At 41.9% G+C, this 27,519-nt stretch overlaps 1 protein-coding gene across 1 annotated transcript in view; it reads right to left on the reverse strand.

The window, feature by feature from the left end:
• Positions 1 to 3,683: 3,683 nt before the first annotated feature.
• Positions 3,684 to 27,519, reverse strand: part of LOC124721864 (Fanconi anemia group M protein) — a 230,472-nt gene continuing 206,636 nt past the window's right edge. Inside the window, exons 21-23 of the mRNA XM_047247000.1 lie at positions 16,071 to 16,237; positions 10,171 to 10,276; positions 3,684 to 3,947 (exon numbers count right to left, since the gene is read on the reverse strand). Coding sequence (XP_047102956.1) covers positions 3,768 to 3,947; positions 10,171 to 10,276; positions 16,071 to 16,237 — 453 coding nt within the window. The 3' untranslated portion in view covers positions 3,684 to 3,767. The remainder of the gene's footprint in view (positions 3,948 to 10,170; positions 10,277 to 16,070; positions 16,238 to 27,519) is intronic.

Here is a 27,519-nt window from a genome sequence, read left to right on the forward strand (position 1 = left end):
AAAAGTAAAAGCAAGTTGAACAGAAGAATGGTGAAGTGGAGGGGGAGAATGACGAAAATGCAGAGGTGGAGGTGGAGGAGAGGGGAATAGACAAGAAGGGGCTGGTGGTGGTGGTGGTGGTGGTGGTGGTGGTGGTGGAGGAGGAGGAGGAGGAGGAGGAGGAGGAGGAGAGATGAAAACGCATGGAGAAGATGAAAGAGAAGAGGAAGAGAGGAGGTGAAGATGAAATGGAAGAAGAAGAAGAAGAAGAAGAAGAAGAAGAAGAAGAAGAAGCGGGGGGAGGAGGAGGAGAGGGAAAGGGAGAGGGAAAGGGAGAGGGAAAAGGGGAATGGGATGGGGAGGGGAAGACTAGGAGAAAAAGAAGGGAAAGAGGGAGACATGAAAAAGGAGAAGAGTGGGAAGGAGGAGGGCAGAGTAAAAGGCTAATGGAGAAAAGGTGTGGGAGAGGGAGAAAAGAGCAAAGGAGGGGAGGAGGAGTAAGAAACAGAGGGAAAAAAGGAGGGGCATAGAAGAGGCAGGGGAGAAATAAACAGAAGAGAAGAGGAGAAAGAAGAAGAGGGGTGGGAGAGAAAGGGGGTAGGAGGAGAAAATGGAGGAGGGGGGAAAAGGGAGGGGGGAGAAAAGGGAGGAGGGAGAAAAGGGAGGAGGGGGAGAAAAGGGAGAAGGGGGAGGAAGGAGAGGAGGGGGAGAAAAGGGAGGCGGGGGAAGAAGGAGAGGAGGGGGAGAAAAGGGAGGCGGGGGAGGAAGGAGAGGAGGGGGAGAAAAGGGAGGCGGGGGAGGAAGGAGAAGAGGGGGAGAAAAGGGAGGCGGGGGAGGAAGGAGAAAAGGGGGAGGAAGGGGAGGAGGAGGAGGGGGAGGAGGAAGGGGAGGAGGAGGAGGGGGAGGAGGAAGGGGAGGAGGAGGAGGGGGAGGAGGAAGGGGAGGAGGAGGAGGGGGAGGAGGAAGGGGAGGAGGAGGAGGGGGATGAGGAAGGGGAGGAGGAGGAGGAGGAAGGGGAGGAGGAGGAGGGGGAAGGGGAGGAGGAGGAGGGGGAAGGGGAGGAGGAGGAGGGGGAGGAAGGGCGGGAGGGGGGGAGGAAGGGCGTGAGGGGGGGAGAAGGGCGTGAGGGGGGGGGAGAAGGGCGTGAGGGGGGGGGAGAAGGGCGTGGGGGGGGGAGAAGGGCGTGAGGGGGGGAGAAGGGCGTGAGGGGGGGGAGAAGGGCGTGAGGGGGGGAGAAGGGCGTGAGGGGGGGGGAGAAGGGCGTGAGGGGGGGGGAGAAGGGCGTGAGGGGGGGGAGAAGGGCGTGAGGGGGGGGGAGAAGGGCGTGAGGGGGGGGGGAGAAGGGCGTGAGGGGGGGGGAGAAGGGCGTGAGGGGGGGGGAGAAGGGCGTGAGGGGGGGGAGAAGGGCGTGAGGGGGGGGAGAAGGGCGTGAGGGGGGGGGAGAAGGGCGTGAGGGGGGGGGGAGAAGGGCGTGAGGGGGGGGGAGAAGGGCGTGAGGGGGGGGGAGAAGGGCGTGAGGGGGGGAGAAGGGCGTGAGGGGGGGAGAAGGGCGTGAGGGGGGGAGAAGGGCGTGAGGGGGGAGAAGGGCGTGAGGGGGGAGAAGGGCGTGAGGGGGGAGAAGGGCGTGAGGGGGGAGAAGGGCGTGAGGGGGGAGAAGGGCGTGAGGGGGGAGAAGGGCGTGAGGGGGGAGAAGGGCGTGAGGGGGGAGAAGGGCGTGAGGGGGGAGAAGGGCGTGAGGGGGGAGAAGGGCGTGAGGGGGGAGAAGGGCGTGAGGGGGGAGAAGGGCGTGAGGGGGGAGAAGGGCGTGAGGGGGGAGAAGGGCGTGAGGGGGGAGAAGGGCGTGAGGGGGGAGAAGGGCGTGAGGGGGGAGAAGGGCGTGAGGGGGGAGAAGGGCGTGAGGGGGGAGAAGGGCGGGAGGGGGGAGAAGGGCGGGAGGGGGGAGAAGGGCGGGAGGGGGGAGAAGGGCGGGAGGGGGGAGAAAGGCGGGAGGGGGGAGAAAGGCGGGAGGGGGGAGAAAGGCGGGAGGGGGGAGAAAGGCGGGAGGGGGGAGAAAGGCGGGAGGGGGGAGAAAGGCGGGAGGGGGGAGAAAGGCGGGAGGGGGAGAAAGGCGGGAGGGGGAGAAAGGCGGGAGGGGGAGAAAGGCGGGAGGGGGAGAAAGGCGGGAGGGGGAGAAAGGCGGGAGGGGGAGAAAGGCGGGAGGGAGAGAATGGCGGGAGGGAGAGAATGGCGGGAGGGAGAGAATGGCGGGAGGGAGAGAATGGCGGGAGGGAGAGAATGGCGGGAGGGAGAGAATGGCGGGAGGGAGAGAATGGCGGGAGGGAGAGATAGATAGATGAGAAGGTTCAAAAGAAACAAGAGGGGTGGGAGAAAGAAACAGAGGCGTGGGGGAGAAAGAAAGAAAAGGAAGGAGGGGTAAGATACAGAGGGGAGGGGGGAGAAAGAAAGAGAGGGAAGGAGTGGTAAGAAACAGAGGGGAGAGGGTAGAAAGAAAGCGAAGGAAGAACGGGAAAGAAAAAAAGGGAGGGGGAAAAAAGAAAAAGACGGAGCAAGAAAAGAGGTGAGAGGGTAAAGAGAGAGAGGGGGAGGGGGGGGGAGAGGGAGAGGGAGAGGGAGAGAGAGAGAGAGAGAGAGAGAGAGAGAGAAAGGAGGGGATAAAAAAGAGGGGAGGCGATAAAAAAAGAGGGGAGGAGACAAGGAAAAATAAGGGAGGGGAGAGAGAAGAAGAGACCGGGAGGGGGGGAGAGAAGAAGAGACTGGGAGGGGGAGAGATAAGAAGAGGTGGGAAGGGAAGGGCAGGAAAGGGAAAGGGTGGATGATCAAGTGGGAAGGAGAGAAGGATTTGATGGTGAGGGGATGAGGATCACATGCAGGGTTGATGTGGATCAGGTGGTGAAGGTATAAGGAGCAGGTGGGAAGAGAAGCAGGTGCAGGTGGTGAAGTGTGGGGTGGAGCAGGTGGCGTGGGTTGGGGCAGGGGACGTGGTGTGGGGCAAATGGCATGGGGTGGGACAAGTGGCGTGGGGTGGGGCAAGTGGCGTGGGGCGGGGCAAGTGGCGTGGGGCGGGGCAAGTGGCGTGGGGCGGGGCAAGTGGCATGGGGCGGGGCAAGTGGCGTGGGGCGGGGCAAGTGGCGTGGGGTGGAGCAAATGTGGAGGGATGGATGCGAGAGGTGGAGGTGGAGAGGGTGAAGGTGAGGGTGGAGGTGGAGAGGGTGAAGGTGAGGGTGGAGTTGGAGCAGGTGGGGAGGGAATGGAGAAGGGTGGAACAGTAAGTGGGTGCAGGTCAGAGGTGAGGGGGAGGATGTGAGAGGATGAGGGGTAAGGGGTCTCTGTGGGTGAAGTGAAATGTGAGCTAGTTAGCAGGGGGAGCAGGAGGAGGAGGAGGAGGAGGTAGAAGTGGTGAAGTGAGGGATGTGCAGGTTAGGTGGCTGATGTGTGTAGGAGAAATGGGGACTGAAGAAGGGGGAGAATAGAGAGGATGGAGGCAGGGGTATAAAGAGTATATGAAAATTGGCAACAAAGCTTAAAGGGATGGTGAGTAATGATGCATTAACATCTGCAGACTGCAGTAGAAAACTATAAAATTAACGGGAGGTACTATCAAAATAGTAACACCAGCATCTTAGAACTATGACACTTTAATACATGGTTCATGTAAAGATCGAAGGTAGTAAGATAGGTCTTTTGTTACCATAAACAACATCAAATATAGTAATTTTTAACATTTATTTAAAAACTCAACACAGTGAGTAAAGACTAGATGTTTATTTTAATTTCCAGATTAAATCTTCTCAATCAGTTTCATCTGTATTAGAACCATGACAACCAGTAATACGTCTCCATCTTTTAGATGACTTTTTGAGTACTTTTCTGCGTCTCTTTCTTATATAACGTCTCGATTCCTCAATATCACATTCATTTTTATCAGAATGCAGTGACTCCACCTCCATGTCATCAACACAAAATGAATCCTGAAAAGGTACAAATAAAACGTACAGTTTCATAGCAAATTAATAAAGTTTATGTCTGACCCACCATGCATTTTCCATACATCACATCACAAATGAGAACAATCATAGTACAAATGTGGAATAATCAAAAATATACTGTGTGTCCCAGGAGCAATGGTCAATATTCACGCACATTTCAGGGATGATCTAGTAAACATGGGCTCTAAAATGCATACTTTAAGAGGTTTGACCACTACTACATCTTCAATACTGTGAAACAAATCTCGTCTACTGCAAGCTCTTTCATTTTCATATTTTGACAGGTGGTAGTATGGACCCAATTTAAAAAAAAAAAAGTCCAGTAAACATGGGCTCTAAAGTGGATACCAACGACCTATGAGTACTTGCTCATCTTCGCTACTGTGAAACATATCTCGTTTACCGACCACGTGCTCATAGCTCTTAATGTACACATTTTGCAGCCCACGTTTACTGGACATCATTCCTTGTTTTGGTCCACACTACCACCTCTCAAAATATGGAAAGGAAAGCGCTTGCAGCAGAAGAGATTTGTTTCACAGTATCGAAGGTGAAGTAGTGCTGATAGCTCAATCTTAAGGTACACATTTTTAGAGCGAACCGATGTTTATTAGTTTTTTCTTGCTTCGAATGATTGATCCTGTTATATCCCTGAATACTGACCATTCCTCCTGTGACACCCTATATTAGTGAAGTGAGGCAACTGTAACTGAATCTGTTATTCACAAATAGTGCTGACTCCATTCCATCTAAAATGTAATTGGTGAAAGAAAAACACCTTGTGTTTATCCTAGTTACGCAATTGATCTGCTGTTTACTCCTAAGTGTGAGTTTATCAGTTTTGCTAATGAAAATATTTTTCTAAGTACAAAGATTTATTTGAGCAGAAAGATTACTTTGTACATGCAAGGAGGCTTATAATACACAAAAAATTTTTTCAGAACATTTATAAGAGTTGTTACTAAGAATATATGTTATAACTAATAGCTGAACATATGTATATTTACATTTTTCTGTCTTATTTGGAGAGAGTTACTTATAATATAATCTGAGCTCAATTTTGAGTTCAAAATATTGTGGAAAAGTAAAGTGGAAATATCTTCAGACCTTGTGATGTGGTTGTTGTACTGTTTTTAAGATGTAGAAGGACTTTTATTTGTAAGTATAAATCTCATTACCAAATTATGCAATAAATTGCAGAGAACCATCAAAGTTGCACTATTAACTTTATTTATTATTTGGTGACAAGTTTCAAACTAAGCTTATTATCAAATTATCCAATAAGCTACACAATAATATCTATTGAATGAAGTTCAGCCCTGCGATGCTTTACAAGCTGTGTTTAACTAGAATGAACAGTCATGAAGCTGTCGTAATGGGTGTTATTGCATAGTTTATCCAATGATTTGATAATGAGCTTAGGTTTGAAACTAGTTATCAAGTAATAAAGAAAATTAATAGTGCAACTTCAACAGTTCTCCACAATTTATTGCATAATTTGGTAAATCATACAGTTGCTGACATCATGACTTCCAGAATGGTGGAAATTAGTAAATCTTATTACCATCTGGAATCCTACTCATCACTGTTGACACTACTTCCCATACAGCACCTATTACCCACCTATTACCATGGCCATGGCTAGAAGTCTGCACTCATGTGGATATATCTGTGAATGTTTACAGTAATAGTTACTTTGTCGATAAAAGGTTGTGAGAATTCTGATATCTGTGGGGATATCAGAGCGTATCTGTAATAATCTACTGAAAAGTTACAGGCAGTGTCAATATTATCATCAATTTTTGTCAAATTGTATTAACAGCAACCAACAAATGTGACTGCATGAAACAGCACCATACATCTATCTATTGTAAGACTAGCTGAAAACTTGCAGTCTGTGGGCATCCTTGGATTGTCCACAAGGCTTAGGTTTGGTGGAAATCTGTTTCTTTCCTTACCTTCTAGCTAGAGTTGTAGAAAACATTACTGAGAGGTTTTACAAAATTAACAGTCTAAACATAATGTCATTTGAGGTGAAGCAAGACACCTACAGATTAATGCAGGAAAAGAAATTATATCATCAATTTGGAGGAAATCTGGTTAAATTTTTTACGGGAAGGGGAAAATCAAAGGTGTGGAAGGTATGAAGCTTGGAGATGAAAACGGGTACAAAATTTCATCTCAGCAGAAGGGCTTAAATATTAATAAGGAACAAAAATAATTTGGTATTAAGCAGACAAAAATTAGGGACTGGCAGAAACTTGTTGTCAGAGCTATGGTGTACCAAACAGGAGCAAGGGTGTACCGAATGGTTGAAAGTGCTTTCCAAAACTTTAATATCTAAAGATGAATAACAAAGACTTGTGGATAGAGATTAAGGACAGTGGGGTACTATTTTTCTTATCCATATAAATTTCTAGCCATGGCTTTACTGCTGTCAAACACTACCTCTTTCTTCTTCTTCTTCTTTTGTTTCACCCTCTTTGAGGTATGCTGGATAAATAATTTCTTTGTGCATTGCTCTTTTCTTAGGGTCCAGTATTTCTTCATTCTTTCTGATCTTCTTTTCCTCTCTTCTTCTGAGATGAAAGGGTTTGGACTTTTGTGTAGATTTGTCTTGGAACCTTATGTTTTCATCTTTAGTAATTAATTTAACTGTTCAATTGATAAGTGAATTTTCTGAAATCTTTAATTTTACTAGACCTTTCTCAGCTTCTTTAAACCAGTTGGGTTTTGTTTTGCGGTTACAGGAAAAGTCAAAGATTTGTTTGGTTAATCTGTTGGAATTCATTCTGAGAAGATGACCATAAAAATTTATCCTCCTTTCTCGCATAGTATCTGAAAGTTTTTCAGTTTTCTTGTAGAGTGTTTCATTTTTGATGTATATAATTTTATTGTGTTGAAATTTTGGTCATATGATTTTTCTTAAAATTTTTCTTTCCTTTAGCTCAAGTTTCTCCATTTGGCCTTTGAAATTCATGTTTAGTGTTTTTGCTGCATACAGTGCTTCTGGCTTAATCACTGTCTTGTACTGTGTAATTTTGGGCCCCCATGAAAGGGATTTTTTGTTGTGTATTTTTTGTTAGTTGTAAGGCCAATTAAAGTTTATTTTTTCTGGATTCCATTGCTTTGCTTTCCCCAGCATTCCAACTAATCCATCCTCCATGATATTTGAATTCTTTTACTATTGCAATCTTTTGCTCTTGAACTTTGAGGTATTTACATGAGTGCTTGATGATTGTCAATATTTTAGTTTTTTCAAAGGAGATGTGAAGACATATTTTAGCTGCTTGATTCTTTAGTTCAATTTTATTTATTTACTGTTTTACACGTCTATTTCCATAGGACCAAATTGAGGAGCAAATCTGCAAGATCATGGAACATGTCAACAACATAACAGTAATGACAGATAAAATAAAATGTTTATGAACCCAAAAAAAGACAAGCCATAAATTTATGTGAACACAATCAACAATGTAACACAAGAATCATCTTAATTTTTCAAGGAACTCCTCAACAGAATAGGAGTAGTGATCCATGAGGAAACTCTTCAGTTTCAATTTGAAAGTGCATGGATTACTGCTAAGATTTTTGAATTCTTGTGGTAGCACACTGAAAACAGATGTAGCAGTATACTGCGCACCTTTCTGCACACGAGTCAAGGAAGTGCAATCCAAATGCAGATTGGATTTCTGCCTAGTATTAACTGAGTGAAAGCTGCTAATTTTGGGAATAAGCTGATATTGTTAAGAAGAAATGACAGTAAAGAACATATGTATTGAGAGGCCAATGTCAGAATACCCAGACTAATAAACAGGGGTCGACAAGAGGTTCACGAACGTACACCAGTTATTGCCCAAACCAGCCATTTCTGAGCCAAAAATATCCTTTGAGAATGGGAAGAGTTACCCCAAAATACACTCCTGGAAATTGAAATAAGAACACCGTGAATTCATTGTCCCAGGAAGGGGAAACTTTATTGACACATTCCTGGGGTCAGATACATCACATGATCACACTGACAGAACCACAGGCACATAGACACAGGCAACAGAGCATGCACAATGTCGGCACTAGTACAGTGTATATCCACCTTTCGCAGCAATGCAGGCTGCTATTCTCCCATGGAGACGATCGTAGAGATGCTGCATGTAGTCCTGTGGAACGGCTTGCCATGCCATTTCCACCTGGCACCTCAGTTGGACCAGCGTTCGTGCTGGACGTGCAGACTGCGTGAGACGACGCTTCATCCAGTCCCAAACATGCTCAATGCGGGACAGATCCGGAGATCTTGCTGGCCAGGGTAGTTGACTTACACCTTCTAGAGCACGTTGGTTGGCACGGGATACACGCGGACGTGCATTGTACTGTTGGAACAGCAAGTTCCCTTGCCGGTCTAGGAATGGTAGAACGATGGGTTCGATGACGGTTTGGATGTACCGTGCACTATTCAGTGTCCCCTCGACGATCACCAGTGGTGTACGGCCAGTGTAGGAGATCGCTCCCCACACCATGATGCCGGGTGTTGGCCCTGTGTGCCTCGGTCGTATGCAGTCCTGATTGTGGCGCTCACCTGCACGGCGCCAAACACGCATACGACCATCATTGGCACCAAGGCAGAAGCGACTCTCATCGCTGAAGACGACACGTTTCCATTCGTCCCTCCATTCACGCCTGTCGCGACACCACTGGAGGCGGGCTGCACGATGTTGGGGCGTGAGCGGAAGACGGCCTAACGGTGTGCGGGACCGTAGCCCAGCTTCATGGAGACGGTTGCGAATGGTCCTCGCCGATACCCCAGGAGCAACAGTGTCCCTAATTTGCTGGGAAGTGGCGGTGCGGTCCCCTACGGCACTGCGTAGGATCCTACGGTCTTGGCGTGCATCCGTGCGTCGCTGCGGTCCGGTCCCAGGTCGACGGGCACGTGCACCTTCCGCCGACCACTGGCGACAACATCGATGTACTGTGGAGACCTCACGCCCCACGTGTTGAGCAATTCGGCGGTACGTCCACCCGGCCTCCCGCATGCCCACTATACGCCCTCGCTCAAAGTCCGTCAACTGCACATACGGTTCACGTCCACGCTGTCGCGGCATGCTACCAGTGTTAAAGACTGCGATGGAGCTCCGTATGCCACGGCAAACTGGCTGACACTGACGGCGGCGGTGCACAAATGCTGCGCAGCTAGCGCCATTCGACGGCCAACACCGCGGTTCCTGGTGTGTCCGCTGTGCCGTGCGTGTGATCATTGCTTGTACAGCCCTCTTGCAGTGTCCGGAGCAAGTATGGTGGGTCTGACACACCGGTGTCAATGTGTTCTTTTTTCCATTTCCAGGAGTGTATAATGTCATATGCCACAAGCGAATGAAAATAAGCAAAGTAGACTACTTTTTGTGTTGAACTATCAGTTACTTCAGATACCATTCATATAGTAAAAATGGCAGCATTAAGTCTGAATGTGGCCTTTCCACGAAAGTTTACTATATATCTGAACACCTAGATGTTTGAACTGTTCAGTTTCACTAATCATAGCCCATTCTGTGAAATTAAAACATAGGGTTTTGTTGAATTGTGTGTTAGAGACTGTGAAAACTGTCCTACTGTGATTTAGCATTAGTTAATTTTCTACAAACCATGAACTTATGTCATGAAATGCACTATTTGAAACAATGCCAATGTTGCACACAACATCCTTTACTACCAAACTAGTGTCATCAGCACACAGAAACATTTTCGAATCACCTGTAATACAAGAGAGCATAACATTTATATAAATAAGGAACAGAAGTGGCCCAAGCACTGATCCCTGGGGCATCCCCCACTTCACTGTGCCCCACTCAGACCACACATGTCACAAAGTGTCAAATTCTAATTACTTTTAGGTGCACTCTCATCACCAATATTCCCATGTGTCACAAATTTCTTTCCCAAAGATATCAGACAACAATTCTACAATAAACTGCATATTTATGGAATCTGTAAGTGACTTTGGTTTGCTTGAAACTGCAAGATATATGTAAGATTAACACTTAGGTTGTGAACTGAACAAGGTTAACAACCAATCAATCATCGAGGGGGCCCATATCTGATGTTATGCCGTTCTGAGTTTTGTTTTCTTTCTCACTATTAATTGAAACTCAGCTTTGTTATTAAGATGAGACTGTAAACATGCAGCATTTACACCATGTCATTGACAATAACTTACCCTTGCATATGTATCATTGAACTCATCTGCATCTGATGATGTATCTAATTTGTTATGTTGTTTTATTTCTGGTATTTTGAATTGGCCTCTTCCTTTCATTGGGCTTCTGTAAACGGAAAAAGTACCTGTTGACAGCACTGTAATTCACTATAATCTCAGATTATAAATGAAAACTGTAACCATACATACAAACTTTATAACCTAAGTTCTAGTTTATGAATTTTTGCACTTCACATTTCCTTGACCTTAAATCAAATTTCTGAAACGGCAAGTTAGCAAGCCCCTGCAGTGAACATGTGTTGCGAGTAGCCTAGTGACAGCAGGACAATGTGAACACAACTATAAAAGTGTGTGAGGGCCAACAAACACACTATGGAATAGTTCACTGACCATATCAACTAGGAGGTAACAGTACTTGAGTGTAACACAACAATCTTGCAAATAATCCATGGCATGTAGCCTTTTTTGATGTGCCATTACCTCAGCTTCACAAGCAGATGTACTGTACTTTGGTGTAAGTTTGAAAACAAGTGAATTGTGCCCATTCCTTGAAGAAGTCAAGTTGCCGGGAGCAGCATTATAGACTGGTGAATATTTTCATGGTATTCTCTAGCACAATTAGTGCAATGGAGATGCATTTTTGAGCTATTTGATTATGGATCCATACTTGGAGGCCTGTTCACCCATACATAATGATGATTGTTTTCCATGGCAGAGGAAGGATTTATTAGCAAGTTAACTTGTCTTGTTACACCACTTAAAATGTCTACACATGACAAAGTGCATGATAAGAAGTATTTTCCAACTTTCAAACAGACAGTTTTCCAGATAAGATTAGATTCAGTTTTTATTGCATAGACCCAGAAATTAATGATTCTCATGGGTGTGGACAAGTAAGAAAATCTAAAATAAAAACATAAAACATTTGAGTATAATACTCACTACCCTGTCAGGAGATTTTCAAAATATGTGAATGCATTACAGTGAAGTGGAACTGCTAATATTTACAGAATTAATACATTGTCAGAATGAAATATAGTTATGCACTTCTAACAAATTTATCATACAAAACATACCTAATCTTGACTGTTATGACCAAGTGCTGTCAAAATTGCAATCTAACAGTAATTTTTATTAAAGCTGGTCTAACAGTCCTTGTTAAGTTAATCGCCTATAGAGAAGAAGGAGTTGCCTACAAAAAGCCTTTCAAACTCTGTCTAAACTGTCTTTTTTAAGTAAATTGTTCTTATTCCCATACTGATACTATGTACTGAGCTATTGGTTGGAAATAGAAACCTATTACTAGCAACAAATTTCGTTAAGGAATAAATATACTGAGAAGCAGTGGTCAGAATACGAAGTTCCTTGAACAGGTTTCTACATGATGTTCTCGAATGTACACCACAAATGATTCTTATTATACGCTTTTGCATGCTAAGAACTTTTTCTCGGTTTGACGCGCTACGCCAGAATATGTCCCCATATGACATAACAGAATGAAAGTAAGCAAAGTATGCAAGTTCTTTTAATAAATCTCCTACATCTGACATCATTCTCACTGCAGATACAGACTTGATTAGGTGCTTCTACAATTCTGTTGCACGCATTTCCCAGTTGAAATTATTATTGAGTTGTAATCCCAGAAAATTAATAATGTCAATCTCTTCGAACTGTATGTCTTCATATGTTATACATATGTGGAAGCAAATCTCCAAAAGGTTCTGAACTGCATATAGTGGGTCTTTTCAAAGTTTAATGACAGTGAACTGGCTTTAAATCATTTGTTAATGTCAGTGAAAACTTGATTAGCAGCCGTTTCTGAAACCGTACTTAATTTACTACTTGTTGCAATGTATGTATCATCTGCAAACAAAACAAACTTTGCATCTGGTAATGGAACACACATGAGATCATTATAATGTATTCACTAATAGTCTCATCTAAAACTATAACCAAACAAGGATTCAGTTCATAGTTTTTTTTTTTTTTTTTTTTTTTTTTCTTTTCTTACAGGAGCTGGATGATTAAAAGTAATCATTTCTAAATTATAATCTAATTATGTTCGACTGTGTGCATGACATAGAGAGTGTGAGAGTGTGTGAGAGAGGGCATGGAAGACATATGTGGAGTGTGTGAATGTCTTATCTTATTGAAAACTACATAAAAAGTAAGTATGTGTTGGGAAATTTTTGTCCAATCATGAGTCGTGTAACTTATGTCCAGTGTGCATCTTTTGTGTAAGAGCAGCCAGAACAGAAAGTTAGGTATTAAATCAATTTATATATAATTTTTTGGGATAATTCAAACTTTGTTCTTTTTTACTTAAATTTTGTTTCATAAATCCAAAAGTTCTTTCATAATTTGCTTTCTGTAACCCTGTTGAATGAATTGGGAATCACTATGAGTATTTGAGGGCTGGAGCTTCTCTGGCTGTCTGTTAAAATCATTAGCCAATAAGATTTGGCATTTCCTGCCTTTTAGTGTAGGGCTTTGTATTGTGCTTCTGTGTCTCATTAAGCTCCTTACTGTGAAGAACATGTGGAAATGTGCCACACAAATTTCAGCGAAGATGAAGGAAATATTTTGTTCTTTTATCATAATTATGAAACAACTACAGTTTTATGCCTGTTAGCAAAAGTTTGGAAATTTTAAATGATTTTGTTTGGAAGTTATTTGAGTGTGAACGTTCTTGTTGTACAGCAACTCCACACGGCATGTTTTGTGAACATTCTCCAAATATCATGGCAAGCAATTCCTCTAAGAAGAACACTGAATGACTTGAAACAGTAACTCAGGAATAGCTGTGGGTCAACAGTAACTCAGGAATAGCTGTGGGTCAACAGTAACTCAGGAATAGCTGTGGGTCAGTTGCTGTGCCAAACGTGGAGTTTATTCTGATTAGATTTGTGAACTTCTGTCTGTTTTCATGTGAAGACTTGTTTTAAAACAGTACAAAACTTGCAATGTTAATGTTCTTTGACAGTAAATGTGGACTTGAAAGAAATTTAAAATTTGTTTCAGAGGAAATAGAACCTAATTAATAGAACTTTAAACCTTTCACCCAAGTTATTAGAATCCCAAACACCAGATATTTTCTCCAAACTTACTGATGCTGCCTCCAATCTTGAGATATGTGGCATTGTTTGGTAAGTAATTAGTCAACATGTTTTCAACATCGCTTTTCAGTGGCTGAAACAGTTACAGTAACTATCATCAAAGAATGAAGGGAATGGACTTCAAGAAGCCTATCAAGGAAGGTGAAGTGCAATTTCTGCACCAAAATTCCAAATGTGGACTTTTAGTAGAGTAACAGAGGTAAGATCCCACCCTACCACCAAATGATGCAAAAAAATAGCATATATTAATGTATTACCATCAGAGGCCTTGGATAGAGACCACTGACTGGTAATAAACAACAGAAAAATAAAGGTAGGAAAAAGAGTAGAAAACCAAGAAGGTGAATAATAGTATAGAAGCTAAAAGATGCAGAGTTGAAGGAATAATATCGAATGAAATCATGAAACACAGTTCTGGTGGATGAGCTGCAAACTGTGGAAGACTGGAATCATCATCATCATCATCATCATCATCATTATTATTATTATGGGAGAGATCTATCAATGGCTTTCCTGGATTGAGAGAAAGCATATAACATTGTATCCAAAAATAAAGTGTGGCAGGCATAAAAAAGGAATGAGGTGCATCAGTGGGTATTGAAAATAAAGGAATTGTAACAATAAACTGTAAGTTTTTCAGGCATGGGAAGAGAGAGAACAGGATAGCTGACACAGTTTAAAACAAGAAAATATACTGTCTTCATTACTTTTCATAGTGGTGGTTGGTGATGCAATGATACAAGTGGCAAGAGAGACAGGAGACAGGATGACAGCAATGATGTGTGCAGATGATATGAGAATATGGGGGAACTTGAAGGAGAAGGTACGGAGGCAAATAGGTGTTTGGAAATAAGTTGTGCAAGAGGATTTCCGCAATTTTATTGAAAATAAGTGTGAGCTAGTGGTCACAACTAGAAAGAACGATACAGGTATTATAAACACAACACAGTGTAGGGAGCAGCTGATAGAGGTGGGAAGCTTCAACTTCCTGCTGAGTATAAAACAGGAAAATGGATGAAATTACAAAGAGATAAGTGGACATGCAGGATAGCAAGCCAACCTGATAGCTTTATGAGCAGTGTGAGATGAATTATATGGAACAAGTCCCCCAGAATAGTAAGAAGGTGATATAACAAATATACAGAGGGGTCCAAAAAAATGTATCCACTGTTTAAAAGTCCATTACTGGCAGACTAATTGACGGAGTTGTCTCACCTTTGGTAGTGTAATAGTTTGTAGTTCCGGCTATCGCCACACAAGTGTTGTATTGCGTTGTTTTGTTTTATCAGATGACAGTTGCCAGATAGTCAGTGTTTTGTTCTTAGTTGCACCTAGTTACTCGAGTAAACATGGCTGGTGCAAGGCTTACATTCGATGAAAGGAAGTCAGATTTGAAGTGGTATTTTAAGTATGAAAACATTAATGAGGTTCAACAGCAATGGTGAAATGAGTATCAAACAGAGCCACCGACACGTTTAACAGTTCGTCGCATTCGAGACAAATTTGAAGCCGAAGGCTGTGTTAAAGATGTGCACAAACAAATATCTGGACAACCTGTAACAGTAACAAGTCCAGCTAACTCCCGCCGTGTGTTACAACAATTCACTCGCTCACCACAGAAGTCTGTGAGACAGTGTGCCCGTGAAACTGGAGTGAGTCGCTCAAGTGTTCTACGAATTTTGAAGACAGCAGAGTGGATTTGCTACATCCCACGATTGCTACACGCAATGAACGAGGACGACCCAGATCGTAGAATGGAGTACTGCAAGTCGTTTATTAACATGGTGCGCAACGATGAAGAGTTTGCAGAGATGATTGTGTGGTCTGATGAGGCACAGTTCACACTCAATGGTATAGTAAATTGCCACAATTGCATCTACTGGGCCGCCGAAAATCCTAACATCCATGTAGACAAAGCCGTGAATTTGTCAGCATCCATACACTTGACGATAGGACACGATGCAGGAAACATTAAATTTTTGGGAATCCCTTTGATACTGTACAGGTTCATGATGTTGTTCTGACCCTCCAGATATGAACAATGTGTGTACTTACCTTCCCACTTGAATGGAAAGTTGCCTCATCGCTGAACTTCACATGAGCAGGTAAGTTATCTTCCCACTACAACACTTCACTTGCAAAGTTATAATATACATACATACTTTAAAGCATGTATCAAACTTTAAAACATGTACCAACTGAAGGATGCATGTGTAAATCTTCCTTTAGAACATTCCATGATGTCATCTTTGGTAACAGAAATTCAAGACTTGCCTTCTGAACAGAATTCTTAGGACTACGAAGGTAAGATGCCCTAACATGATCATTATCCTTTTCGGACACTTTCGGTGATACCAAGCTTTTCTTTTTACACATACAACCACTTGTTTCGAATTAACTATACCATCGACTGATGTTTTTGGTACACGGAGTATCACAATTAAACTGTAAACAAAATGGAAATTGAACTGAATCTACAGTTTCACTCTCAGCAAAGTGGAGAACACAAAACACTTTACGTTCAGCAGTCCACATTTTGATTATGTGGCACCATAAGTGGGAAAACAACAAAGCAGTACTTGTGCATGCACTTATCTAAAACTGTTTGAGTTACTCATTAATTGAGACCTTGAACCAACACTCTACAATGCTTACAGTTCATACTAGTGAAATTTACAATTGGGGCCTTCTTTTAAGCACACCCTGTAGTAACAATAAGCAAACAATAAAATAAAAAAGAAGAGGCTTATATTAAAATACTAAACTATTAACAACATAACTTACCTGACAGATTCTAAATACTTCCCAACCATATAATCAGAATCCTCTGATGGAATCTCATTCAAGAAACTGGCTTCATATTCACTGTTACCTTCCGATTCTTCATCCTCTGATATTGTAAGCGAGGCGATTGACACTTTACACTCATCATCAACAAATCTGATCTTATGCTGAAAGTTCATACACACAAATTATAAACAAACACAGTATAATTCCATAATTATTTTCAATTACATGAAATAAGACAACTAATACACCACAGTACACAGTTTTATGTGCTGGCTAATATATCTGATTTGATAACACAAAAAGGAAACCTAACAGCACAAAGACAATTTCATCTGCAAAAATTTATTGTTATGATTTAAATAATATTTAGAAAAACTAAATACTTTTGGATTAAATGATACACACACACACACACACACACCTATACCTATGCCCCTACATAGTGCTGGTGTGAGTTGTACTGGTTGTGGCGGGGGTAAGGGTAGGGGGGGGGGTTGAGGGGGGGGGAGGGGGTAGATGGAGAGGGAGATGGTGGGAGACTGGGAGAAGGACTGGGGGTGAATGGATAGCAGCTCGGAGGGGACAGCCTGTCTGCTGACTAGTAATGGGGAGTGGTGGGTGGTAAGTATGTGAACTTGGCATTTAATGCACAAATGTAGTGGCCTTGTGGGAGCAGAGGGTCCAGATGGCCTGGGTTGTGAAGCAGCCATTGAAACAACTGCATGTTGTGCCACTGGATGGTCAACTCTGTTCTTGGCAACAGTTTGGTGTTGGCCATTCATCCCAGTGGACAGCTGGTTGGTAGTCACACAAACATAAAAAGCTGTGTAATGTTTGCAGACTTGATAGGCTGAGATATCTGTGAAAGCAGTCATACCATATACCAATTAAGATCCCCACACTGCCTTCAGCGTGCGCCACTCCCCACCGGGGCTTACAATCGTTCATTATGTGTTGAGTCCATAAACATGCCATTTCTTCCTCCTGCATTCCAAGCCAGCAAACTGGCTGCCTCCCTCCGAGCTGCTAGCCACTCACTCCCAGTCCTTCTCCCTCTACCCAAGCTGCCCAAGACTACCCCCACCACAACCAGTCCATTTGCTGAAAATCTTTAGTTCAGTAGCACTATGTAGGGGCATAGGTGTGTGTGTGTGTGTGTGTGTGTGTGTGTGTGTGTGTGTGTGTGTGTGTGTGTAGTTTTACTCTAGCTCATCAAATGATAGCTCCAAAAGCTAGCAGGTTTTCCTTCTTTTGTGTGTGCCTATTGATAATATAAAGCTTCAGTTTATCGGTGAATAGTATCCTGTAATCCAAAAGTATCTACATTCTACAAAAAGTTTTTGACAATATTTTAAAAAAAGCTAACATTTACTTGAATTGAAAACTCCCTCAATGGATCTGCTTGGAGGCAAGCAGTTAGGGACTGATGGTTTTAATTTTACTGATATTTCAGCTGCATGCCTTCTCACCAATGTCTGTGTTCAAGATGTTATTTTTAATATTTGCAGTCAGTAAAAAAGTGTATACAGCCACAGATATTAAAATTAATAAATTATCATAGCAAAATATTAATTGCTACTGACCACTGCATGGACAAATGTAATGTTAAAATCTTTGCCACTGAGTCATCTTCCTAGGACACTTATCAAAAAGCTGTTGACGTAAGGTTGCTGGATTTTTAACAATGGCTGCTTCTGTTTCAACACATTTTGGAAACTGAACCAACATTTAATTGGTTCACATGTAGCTCCATTTGTTGACAAAGCACTTTCTACTATTACTCATATGTTCTATGCATAGACTACTTACAACATGATTGACAATTAATGTTAATATTGGCATGCCTTAATGTATATGGCTGCAAGTATATTTTCCATAAATTTAGGTATTTAAGAGCGTCTATGACTCAGTGAGAAATTGTCTGGAATGTACACAGCCAAATCATCAGTTCAAATGCACATTGGACACCCATCCTGATCAATCTGATGAGTGCACTACACTATGTGAAAGCAGTGAGTAAGGATAATGGATGTAACTCATGAGGGGCCAACATTGGAGGAGGAGGAGGAGGAGGAGGAGGAGGGTGGTTGCACATATCCCAGTATTTTTGCTGATATAAATTGCTAACAAACGGGAACGAACAAAACACATCACAAATAAAGTCGTCTTTGACATGCCTGAGGGAGAGGGAAAGGGGGGAGGGAGGAGAGACAGAGAGGAGGAGAAATAGAAGTAGAAGTAGACGTAGTAGTAGTAGTAGTAGTAGTAGTAATAGTAGCAGCAGCAGCAGCAGCAGCAGCAGTGGTACAGATGTGTGTGTAAATAAAACTGGATTCAAAATTAGTAAATGTTAGCCATAATAAGTAAACAATGTAACAAGTTAGAACAGAATCAGAAGAAAATAAGGCTGGCTGTCATATTTTGTTTGTTCAAAGACATGGGAAATTATTTTGGCCTGGCTCTTGAAGATGGTAATTTTAGGCAAACATTGCACTAATTTTCCACCAATACCTTCTTTCTAGCCTCCAAATATTTTTGAACCTCTTTTCTTTTCTTTTTTTTCATGTGGGAGTAGGCAAAAGTCAGAAGGTCCCAAACTTGATTAACAGGGTGGATGTTACAAGATCTAGTACTTCAAATCCCTCAATTTTTCCAATGCCAAAGTAATTTTGTTAGCGAGTGCACTAATACAATTTTGTCATCATCCTTTTCCAATTCTGCTCTTCTCATGCAGGATGAAACAAAATCCATGCACTTGGATGCTATAGGTCTATTCCTTGTATACAAACAGAACAAAAAAGTCTAACAAAATTTTGTTCCATGTATATTTTCGGCAAGATTGGGATAAGAAAGGAAGGCAACACTGAAATCACATGTATGAAAGGTATACTGATCCAATACTGTTTAACTCTGCTGTCCTGTTAGTGCAAAGGGTTGAGTTTTGTGTTTGTGTACTCAAGTTTGATTCCATGTGTAGGTGTAATTTTTTAAACTTTGATCTGCTCAATAATCAGTAGCACACTGTGTTTCTTTAACAATACATAGCCTACAACTACATTTCTTATCTTTAATGCTGAACACAACAGTTACAGATTGGACATGTCAAAAATATTCATGAACTACATTCAGTTACAGTAAGCAGTTGTAATATTTTAAATACACTATCAGTGACAGTGCCTTCCACAAAACACATGGAGTCTTCAGAGCAGATGCTCAATCAGATCTCCTCTATCTCCGAACATTTGTGACTTGCTGGATCATGCTTCTCTAAATTCTTCACAGCATAGGTGCAACCGCACTCACAATAGAAGCTTGGAAGCATCCTTCGAGTTCTTCCACATTCATCAGCATAATAGAATTAAATGTAGCAGAGTTTAGTAATTATCTGTAGCTGATGATGTAATATCTTAAAGAAATGTAATGGACATGAAAGTGGTAACCATGGTAGTTGGTACAACATTTTTTTTGCAAAAGAATACATTAAGATGATGATGATATGTGATCTGTATGGTTCCCAGAGAATCACTGAGGATACAGGAAGCAGTGACCAAGAAGTCAAAGGGCGGCACGACACTTTCTTTTTCATTTTACTTTGTGGGAAGGGGTATAAAAGAAAATGGAAGCAATGCTGGCAATGGACTGGAAAACATGGAATAGTGATGTGCTTGGAAGAAGAGAAAACATTTCAAGGCAAAATATATCTTTAAAAGTGGAATAATAAACATGATTGTACTCCTATTTGTGTGTTGGTATTATACAGGGCTATTGCAAATGATTGAAGTGATTTCATAAATTCACTGTAGCTCCATTCATTGACATATGGTCATGACACACTACAGATACGTAGAAAAACTCATAAAGTTTTGTTCGGCTGAAGCCGCACTTCAGGTTTCTGCCGCCAGAGCGCTCGAGAGTGCAGTGAGACAAAATGGCGACAGGAGCCGAGAAAGCGTACGTCGTGCTTGAAATGCACTCACATCAGTCGGTCATAACAGTGCAACGACACTTCAGGACGAAGTTCAACAAAGATCCACCAACTGCTAACTCCATTCGGCGATGGTATGCGCAGTTTAAAGCTTCTGGATGCCTCTGTAAGGGGAAATCAACGGGTCGGCCTGCAGTGAGCGAAGAAACGGTTGAACGTGTGCGGGCAAGTTTCACGCGTAGCCCGCGGAAGTCGACGAATAAAGCAAGCAGGGAGCTAAACGTACCACAGCCGACGGTTTGGAAAATCTTACGGAAAAGGCTAAAGCAGAAGCCTTACTGTTTACAATTGCTACAAGCCCTGACACCCGATGACAAAGTCAAACGCTTTGAATTTTCAGCGCAGTTGCAACAGCTCATGGAAGAGGATGCGTTCAGTGCGAAACTTGTTTTCAGTGATGAAGCAACATTTTTTCTTAATGGTGAAGTGAACAGACACATTGTGCGAATCTGGGCGGTAGAGAATCCTCACGCATTCGTGCAGCAAATTCGCAATTCACCAAAAGTTAACGTGTTTTGTGCAATCTCACGGTTTAAAGTTTACGGCCCCTTTTTCTTCTGCGAAAAAAACGTTACAGGACACGTGTATCTGGACATGCTGGAAAATTGGCTCATGCCACAACTGGAGACCGACAGCGCCAACTTCATCTTTCAACAGGATGGTGCTCCACCGCACTTCCATCATGATGTTCGGCATTTCTTAAACAGGAGATTGGAAAACTGATGGATTGGTTGTGGTGGAGATCATGATCAGCAATTCATGTCATGGCCTCCACGTTCTCCCGACTTAACCCCATGTGATTTCTTTCTGTGGGGTTAAGTGAAAGATTCAGTGTTTAAGCCTCCTCTACCAAGAAACGTGCCAGAACTGCGAGCTCGCATCAACGATGCTTTCAAACTCATTGATGGCGACATGCTGCGCCGAGTGTGGGAGGAACTCGATTATCGGCTTGATGTCTGCCGAATCACTAAAGGGGCACATACCGAACATTTGTGAATGCCTAAAAAAACTTTTTGAGTTTTTGTATGTGTGTGCAAAGCATTGTGAAAATATCTCAAATAATAAAGTTATTGTAGAGCTGTGAAATCGCTTCAATCATTTGTAATAACCCTGTATAATTTTGTGTTTATTGTATAAAACACACAGTACATGCTGTATAACAATTAAGATTTCAGATAGCGCATGACACAGCATGTTGTTGTTGTTGTGGTCTTCAGTCCTGAGCCTGGTTTGATGCAGCTCTCCATGCTACTCTATCCTGTGCAAGCTTCTTTGACACAGCATAAAATTAGAAAATTACCCTTAGATACAGAATCGAAACTGAGTACTCTAATGCAAAACTCTACCCACTGCACTAACTGGACAGCACAGTCACACAGTATTGAATCAGGATATCTGCTACACATGTTATTACAGTGATGCCAAATTGCCTTTGTTTGATGTCCATTTTCTACTGAAAATATGCACACAACAAAAATTTTTTAGAGACTTTTTTCTGTATTTTTAGTACACAAGGAACAACACTGTGGCATTTGAGCGCATGAAGTTTGGTTCATCCTCTATATTATTTATCCATTTGATCCAAATGACTTGTGTAGTATTCATCTGTTACTGTCTTACACTTTTTAAGGTAATCAACAAAAATAATCCCTTCTGCATCCAAGAAAATATTAACCACAGATTTTCTAGCAGATGAAATAGGCTTCGCCTTTTCTGTTGCATCCAATCCATGCTTTGATTTATGTACTGTATATTGAAGCTGTGGACCCACATCTTTTTCATAGTACCAAACCAGTACACAAATTCTGTTGCATTTTCCAAAACACAGATTACTTTTCATATTTGTTTTTTGTCAGCCTTCAACAAATACAGAACCCATCTTGCTAAAAGCTCTCTCATAGTTGATTCTCTGTGTGAAATATACCATACTCTTTCTTCTAATATGATTATGGAGTCTGCTATTTAATACACCTATAACTAAAATGTAGACTTTCACGGCTGGAAATATCATGTCCATTATAATTATCCGGGCTGTTATGCCGTGGTTGGTTGACGAATTCTGTGTCGATTCCCAACGTTTCGTCTCCAACTGCGAGAGACATCTTCAAGGGGGTCCGTAGCTCAACGGAAGGTCCAACACACCCACTGGCTCGCTACTGACTGACAGTAGCGAGCCAGTGGATGTGTTGGACCTTCCATTGAGCTACGGACCCCCTTGAAGATGTCTCCCGCAGTCGGAGACGAAACGTTGGGAATCGACACAGAATTCGTCAACCGACCACGGCATAACAGCCCGGATAATTATAATGGACACACCTATAACTGTTGATCAATCAGTACCATTTGTAGACTTATGATATTTTCATCTGTGGTTGCAGTTTTCGTAGATCTTTCATGTGTGTCACCTTTAGGAGAAGTACATTCATATTTAAATTCAGTTGTCCATTTCTTACATTTGAAGTAAACCATCTAAAATGTAGAACTTTAGGCTGGCAGATGCAAGGGTGCACATGAACTCAAAAATGAGTCAGAGAATATTTAATATTTTATAGGTAATGTGGTGAAGGACTGAATTAAAGAAGATTCTGAAGGGGAAACTCCTGCTCCTCCACAGAAGAGTACCTTTACAGTAACTCTTATAATTAATGTTTTCACAACATAGTCATTTAACCCTCTGAATCTGTCACACGAATGGTATACCAGGGACACAGTGACCCTCAATTATTTGCTAGAGAAACAGCCTGAATGTAGAATATTTTATATTGAAATAGTGGCTCTCTTTATATTGAAATAGTGGGTCATGTACTTTTTTGATCAATATTAGGACAGATATATCCAAAATGAGCCGTGGAAGCTTTTCAATTATGTAATTTAAAAGTGATCCAGATGGAAAGACTTTATTTGCAGTTTATTTAGATGAAGATGCTATTCTTTTAGTGAAAGATACATATTACACAAATATTTTAAGTGTTCTCACTTATTCATAAATTTATTCATTCCACACTCTGGGAATTTGGACTATAATGTTACGGGTAACTGGCAGGCCTTTCCTATTAGGGAAAGCCATGTTAAAACAATGACTGTGGATGACTGCATTTTCTTCATCACTGTCTGAAATTCAGCAGACTGACGAGTTTCACAATTGTCCATAACTGTTGCAGAAGCATCAGCTTCAGAATCACTTTCATCATGAAAGTCTCTTACGCCACTTTTACAACTGAGTTGTTCTAACAATGCTTCCTGTATAACATATTCCATTAGTAAAATGTCATTTCTATATGCCATTTTCACACAAATGTTCTTCACCCTCAGCTACTGAATACTTACACGATGTGTACTCTGGGGTCACAATGACTCTACAACAAATATTTCTCCACAAATTAATCAAATAACAATGTCTCACAACTTCGAATGTTCACCTCAACTAGGCCTCACTCAATGCTGAAATTATACTGGTGGCAGCAGGCTGTGTGTGTGCAATGGTGCACGCAGAGAAACAAACAAACTACTACAGGGTCAGACTGATTCAGATGTACACTTCTAGGGTTAATTAAATAAGGTGTACATCCTTTCATTTCCTTCCACATCACTGAATTTCTCCACGTGATACAGCTCCATGAATAGAAATAATGTAATGTATATGTAACACAAGTTTTACATACATAATTCATGTGGTTTGAGAAAATGAAGCATGGAGGTTACCTGGAAACAGTAATCTGCGGTACACTGTCTTCCCCACAAAATGAATGGTAAAACCTAATTGACTGCAGTCTGAATCTTCAGCAGTTGAGTCTACAATTATTGTGAAATATTTAGATTCACTTATGTCCTTGAATATCTGTTGCCTTGCAGACTTTCCCATTGTGCCAGTAAATTATCTCTGTGTGTTAAATGACACTATGTATTTCCCCGTGCAAGATTTTTTAGTCTGATCCATATGAAAAGCTAAAAACGGATCAAATTTGGCATTTAGATCCATAGATAACATGAAACTGCTGTTTCTAAAGGAGAATTTTTTTCTGATTCTTCTGAAACGATAATTCATCAACGAAAGTAATTCACTATACACTGTACCTCTCTATGAACAATCTCTATTTCACTTATTTATTCTACTTAGAAGCACCTAGTCAGTATACAGAATAGAGCATTTCTTAAGCTAAAGTTTAAAACATGATGATAAAATTCACTTATGATTTAATACTGTTACTCTGCCATTACAACGCTTCAACAATGATGTGATGTCTGGCTTTAAATAACTCTGTTTCAGACATCTTGTCCTTAGTGTCTGGCCAGTCTATTTGTGTCACTGATCCTGACGGAATGACAGTCTCACTAGTTACAGATTAACTCTACAGGCAAACTGTGATGTGCTCTCTACTGCTTGTTTGAAGGCTTCATCTGTAAGACTGCAGCCTGCCCCTTGTGGTTGGGCTTCATCACTCCACATGCCACTGGATCATAGCTGTGACTGACGGAAGGTGTGGGCTTGATGGGCCTTCCTCTGGTGAAGGGGCGAAACCAACTGAGAGCAAACAGCCATCTTCTGCTTACTGGCCTCCAGGTTGTATGTGTACTGCCTTCCTTGCTGTACGCTTTGTGCGCTGAGGGAGCCCTGCCCTTCTGCCATCATGACATCCACCATCCAGAAAGAGCTGCGGGTACAGGTCTAAGAACACGTCATCTTTGAGAGTGCTGAGGTCCAGTGTATCTACACAGGAATATCCACAGTTGCAGATGCAGTCACCTCTCCTGTTTCAGAGGGGACACCTGAGCCTGCAAGATCTGGACAATCACAGAATATGGGATTATTGGTAGTTGGGAGCTCCAATGTTGGGCATGTTATGGGCCCCTTAAGGACATGGATGCCAAGGAGGGGAAGAAAGTCAGTGTGCACCCCGGGTGCATACTGGGTGGAATCATTCCAGATGTGGAATGGGTCCTTCCAGATGCCATTAAGAGTACAAGGTGCAGCCAACTGCATGTGGTGGCCCACATTGGTACCAATGATGTGTGTCACTTTGGATCAGAAAAGATTCTCTCTGGTTTCGAGCAGCTGACAGAAGTGGTAAAGGCTGTCAGTCTTGCTTGCGAGATGAAAGCAGAGCTTGCCATTTGCAGCACAGTCGACAGGACTGATTGTGGACCTCTGGTACAGAGCCAAGTGGAGGGTCTCAGTCAGAGGCTCAGATGGTTCTGCAACCATGTAGTTGGCAGATTCCTCGACTTGCGCCATAGGGTGGTCAGGTTTCGAGTTCCGCTGAATAGGTCAGGAGTCCACTACACACAGGAGGCAGCTACATGGGTAGCAGTGGCTGTGTGGTATGGACTGAGTGGTTTTTTAGGTTAGAGGGTCTCGGATAAACACAAAAAGGGCTTCAGTCTCAAAGGGTGCAGGTGGAATAAAAGGAAGAATGTAGAGAAAGGAACCATCAGGGTAATAATTGTAAACTTTCAGAGCTGTGTTGGGAAAATGCCAGAACTCCAAGCGCTAATAGAAAGCACTGATGCTCAAATTGTTACAGGCACTGAAAGCTGACTAAAGCCAGAAATAAGTTCAGCTGAAACTTTTGCAAAGAATTTAATGATGTTCTGAAAGGACAGGCTAAACGCAGTTGGTGGTGGCATGTTTGTTGCTGTTTGACATAGTTTATCTCATTGCAAAACTGAAGTAGATAGTTTATGTGAGTTAGCATTCATAAAGGCCATTCTTGGCAACTAGAATAAAATAGTAATTGGATACTTTTACTGACCTGCCAACAAAAGCGATACAATTGCTGAAAGGTTCAAAGATAATCTGAGTTTAATTTCAAACACCTACCCGACTCATACAATTACATTTGGTGGTGACTTTAATTTACCCTTGATATTTTGGCGAAAATACATGTTTAAATCAGGAGGTACGCATAAATCATCATCTGAAATTGTGTTAAATGCCTTCTCTGAAAATTATTTCGAGCAGTTAGTTCTTGAGCCCAAGGGTATAGTAAATGGTTGTGACAACACACTTGACCTCTTAGCAAGAAATAATCCAGTGTTAATAATGAACATCAAAACAGGTACAGGGATTAGTGAACACAGGGTTGTCGTAGTGAGACTGGAATATAGTAACTCCCAAATCCTCCAAAACTACACAAAAAATGTACCTATTCAAAAAACAGATAAAAGTTCCTTTGTTGTCTTTCTGGGAGAGAATCTCTATCTTTCCAAATTAACAATGTGAGTGTAGACCAGATGTGGGTTGAATTCGAGACTTATACCAAATAAATTAACAAACAATGGAGCTGATCCTCCTTGGTACACAAAACAGGTGATAACACTGCTGCAGAAAGAATGAAAAAAGCATACCAAATTTAAATGAATATCAAATCTCCAAGACTCGTGCTCTTTTACTAAAGCCCCAAATTTCATGCTGTCATCAATGCAAGATGCTTATAATAGTTCCACAATGAAACTTTGTATCGAAATGTAGCAGAAAATACAATGGGACTCTGGTTGTATGTATGGTATGCTAGCGGCAAGACACAATCAATGCCTTCTCTGCACGACAGCAATGGAAATATTATCGATGACAGTGGTGCCAAAGCAGAGTTACTAAACACGGCCTTGCGAAATTCCTTTGCCAAAGAAGATGAAACAAATAATCCACGATTTGAATCAAGAAACTGTTGCCAACATGAGTAACTTAGACGTAGATATCCTCGGAGTAGTGAAGCAACTTAAATCACTTAACAAAAGCAAGTCTTCCAGTCCAGACTGTATATCAATTATATACAACTGCTTGCTCAGCGAAAGATCTGTACCCAAAGACTGGAAAGTTGCACAGGTCACACCAATAGGAGTAATCCACTAAATTACAGGCCCACATCATTAACGTCGATATGCAGCATGATTTTGGAACATATACTGTGTTCAATCATTATGAAGTACCTTGAAGAGAACAGTCTATTGACACACAGTCAATACAGATTCAGAAAAAATCGTTCTTGTGAAACACAACTGGCTCTTTACACGCACAAAGTGCTGAGTGCTACAGATAAGGGATTTAAAATTGATTCGGTATTTCTAGATTTCCAGAAGGCTTTTGACACTGTACCACACATGTTGTGAAATTGCATGCTTATGGAATATCGTCTCAGTTACGTGATTGGATTTGTGACTTCCTGTGAGAGAGTTCACAGTTCGTAGTAATTGACAGAACGTCAACGAGTAAAATAGAAGTGATTTCTGGCATTCCCTGAGGTAGTGTTATACGCCTCTGCTGTTCCTTATCCATATAAACAATTTAGGAGACAATCTGAGCAGTTGTCTTAGGTTGTTTGCAGATGATGCTGTCGTTTATTGTCTAGTAAAGTCACCAGAAGAGAAAAACAAATTTCAAAAGGATTTAAAAAAGATATTTGTATGGTGCAAAAATTGACAATTGATCCCAAATAACAGAAATTGTGAGGTCATCCACAT

The sequence above is a fragment of the Schistocerca piceifrons genome, chromosome X (genome assembly GCF_021461385.2).
Source record: "Schistocerca piceifrons isolate TAMUIC-IGC-003096 chromosome X, iqSchPice1.1, whole genome shotgun sequence".
Classification (NCBI taxonomy): Eukaryota; Metazoa; Arthropoda; class Insecta; order Orthoptera; family Acrididae; genus Schistocerca; species Schistocerca piceifrons.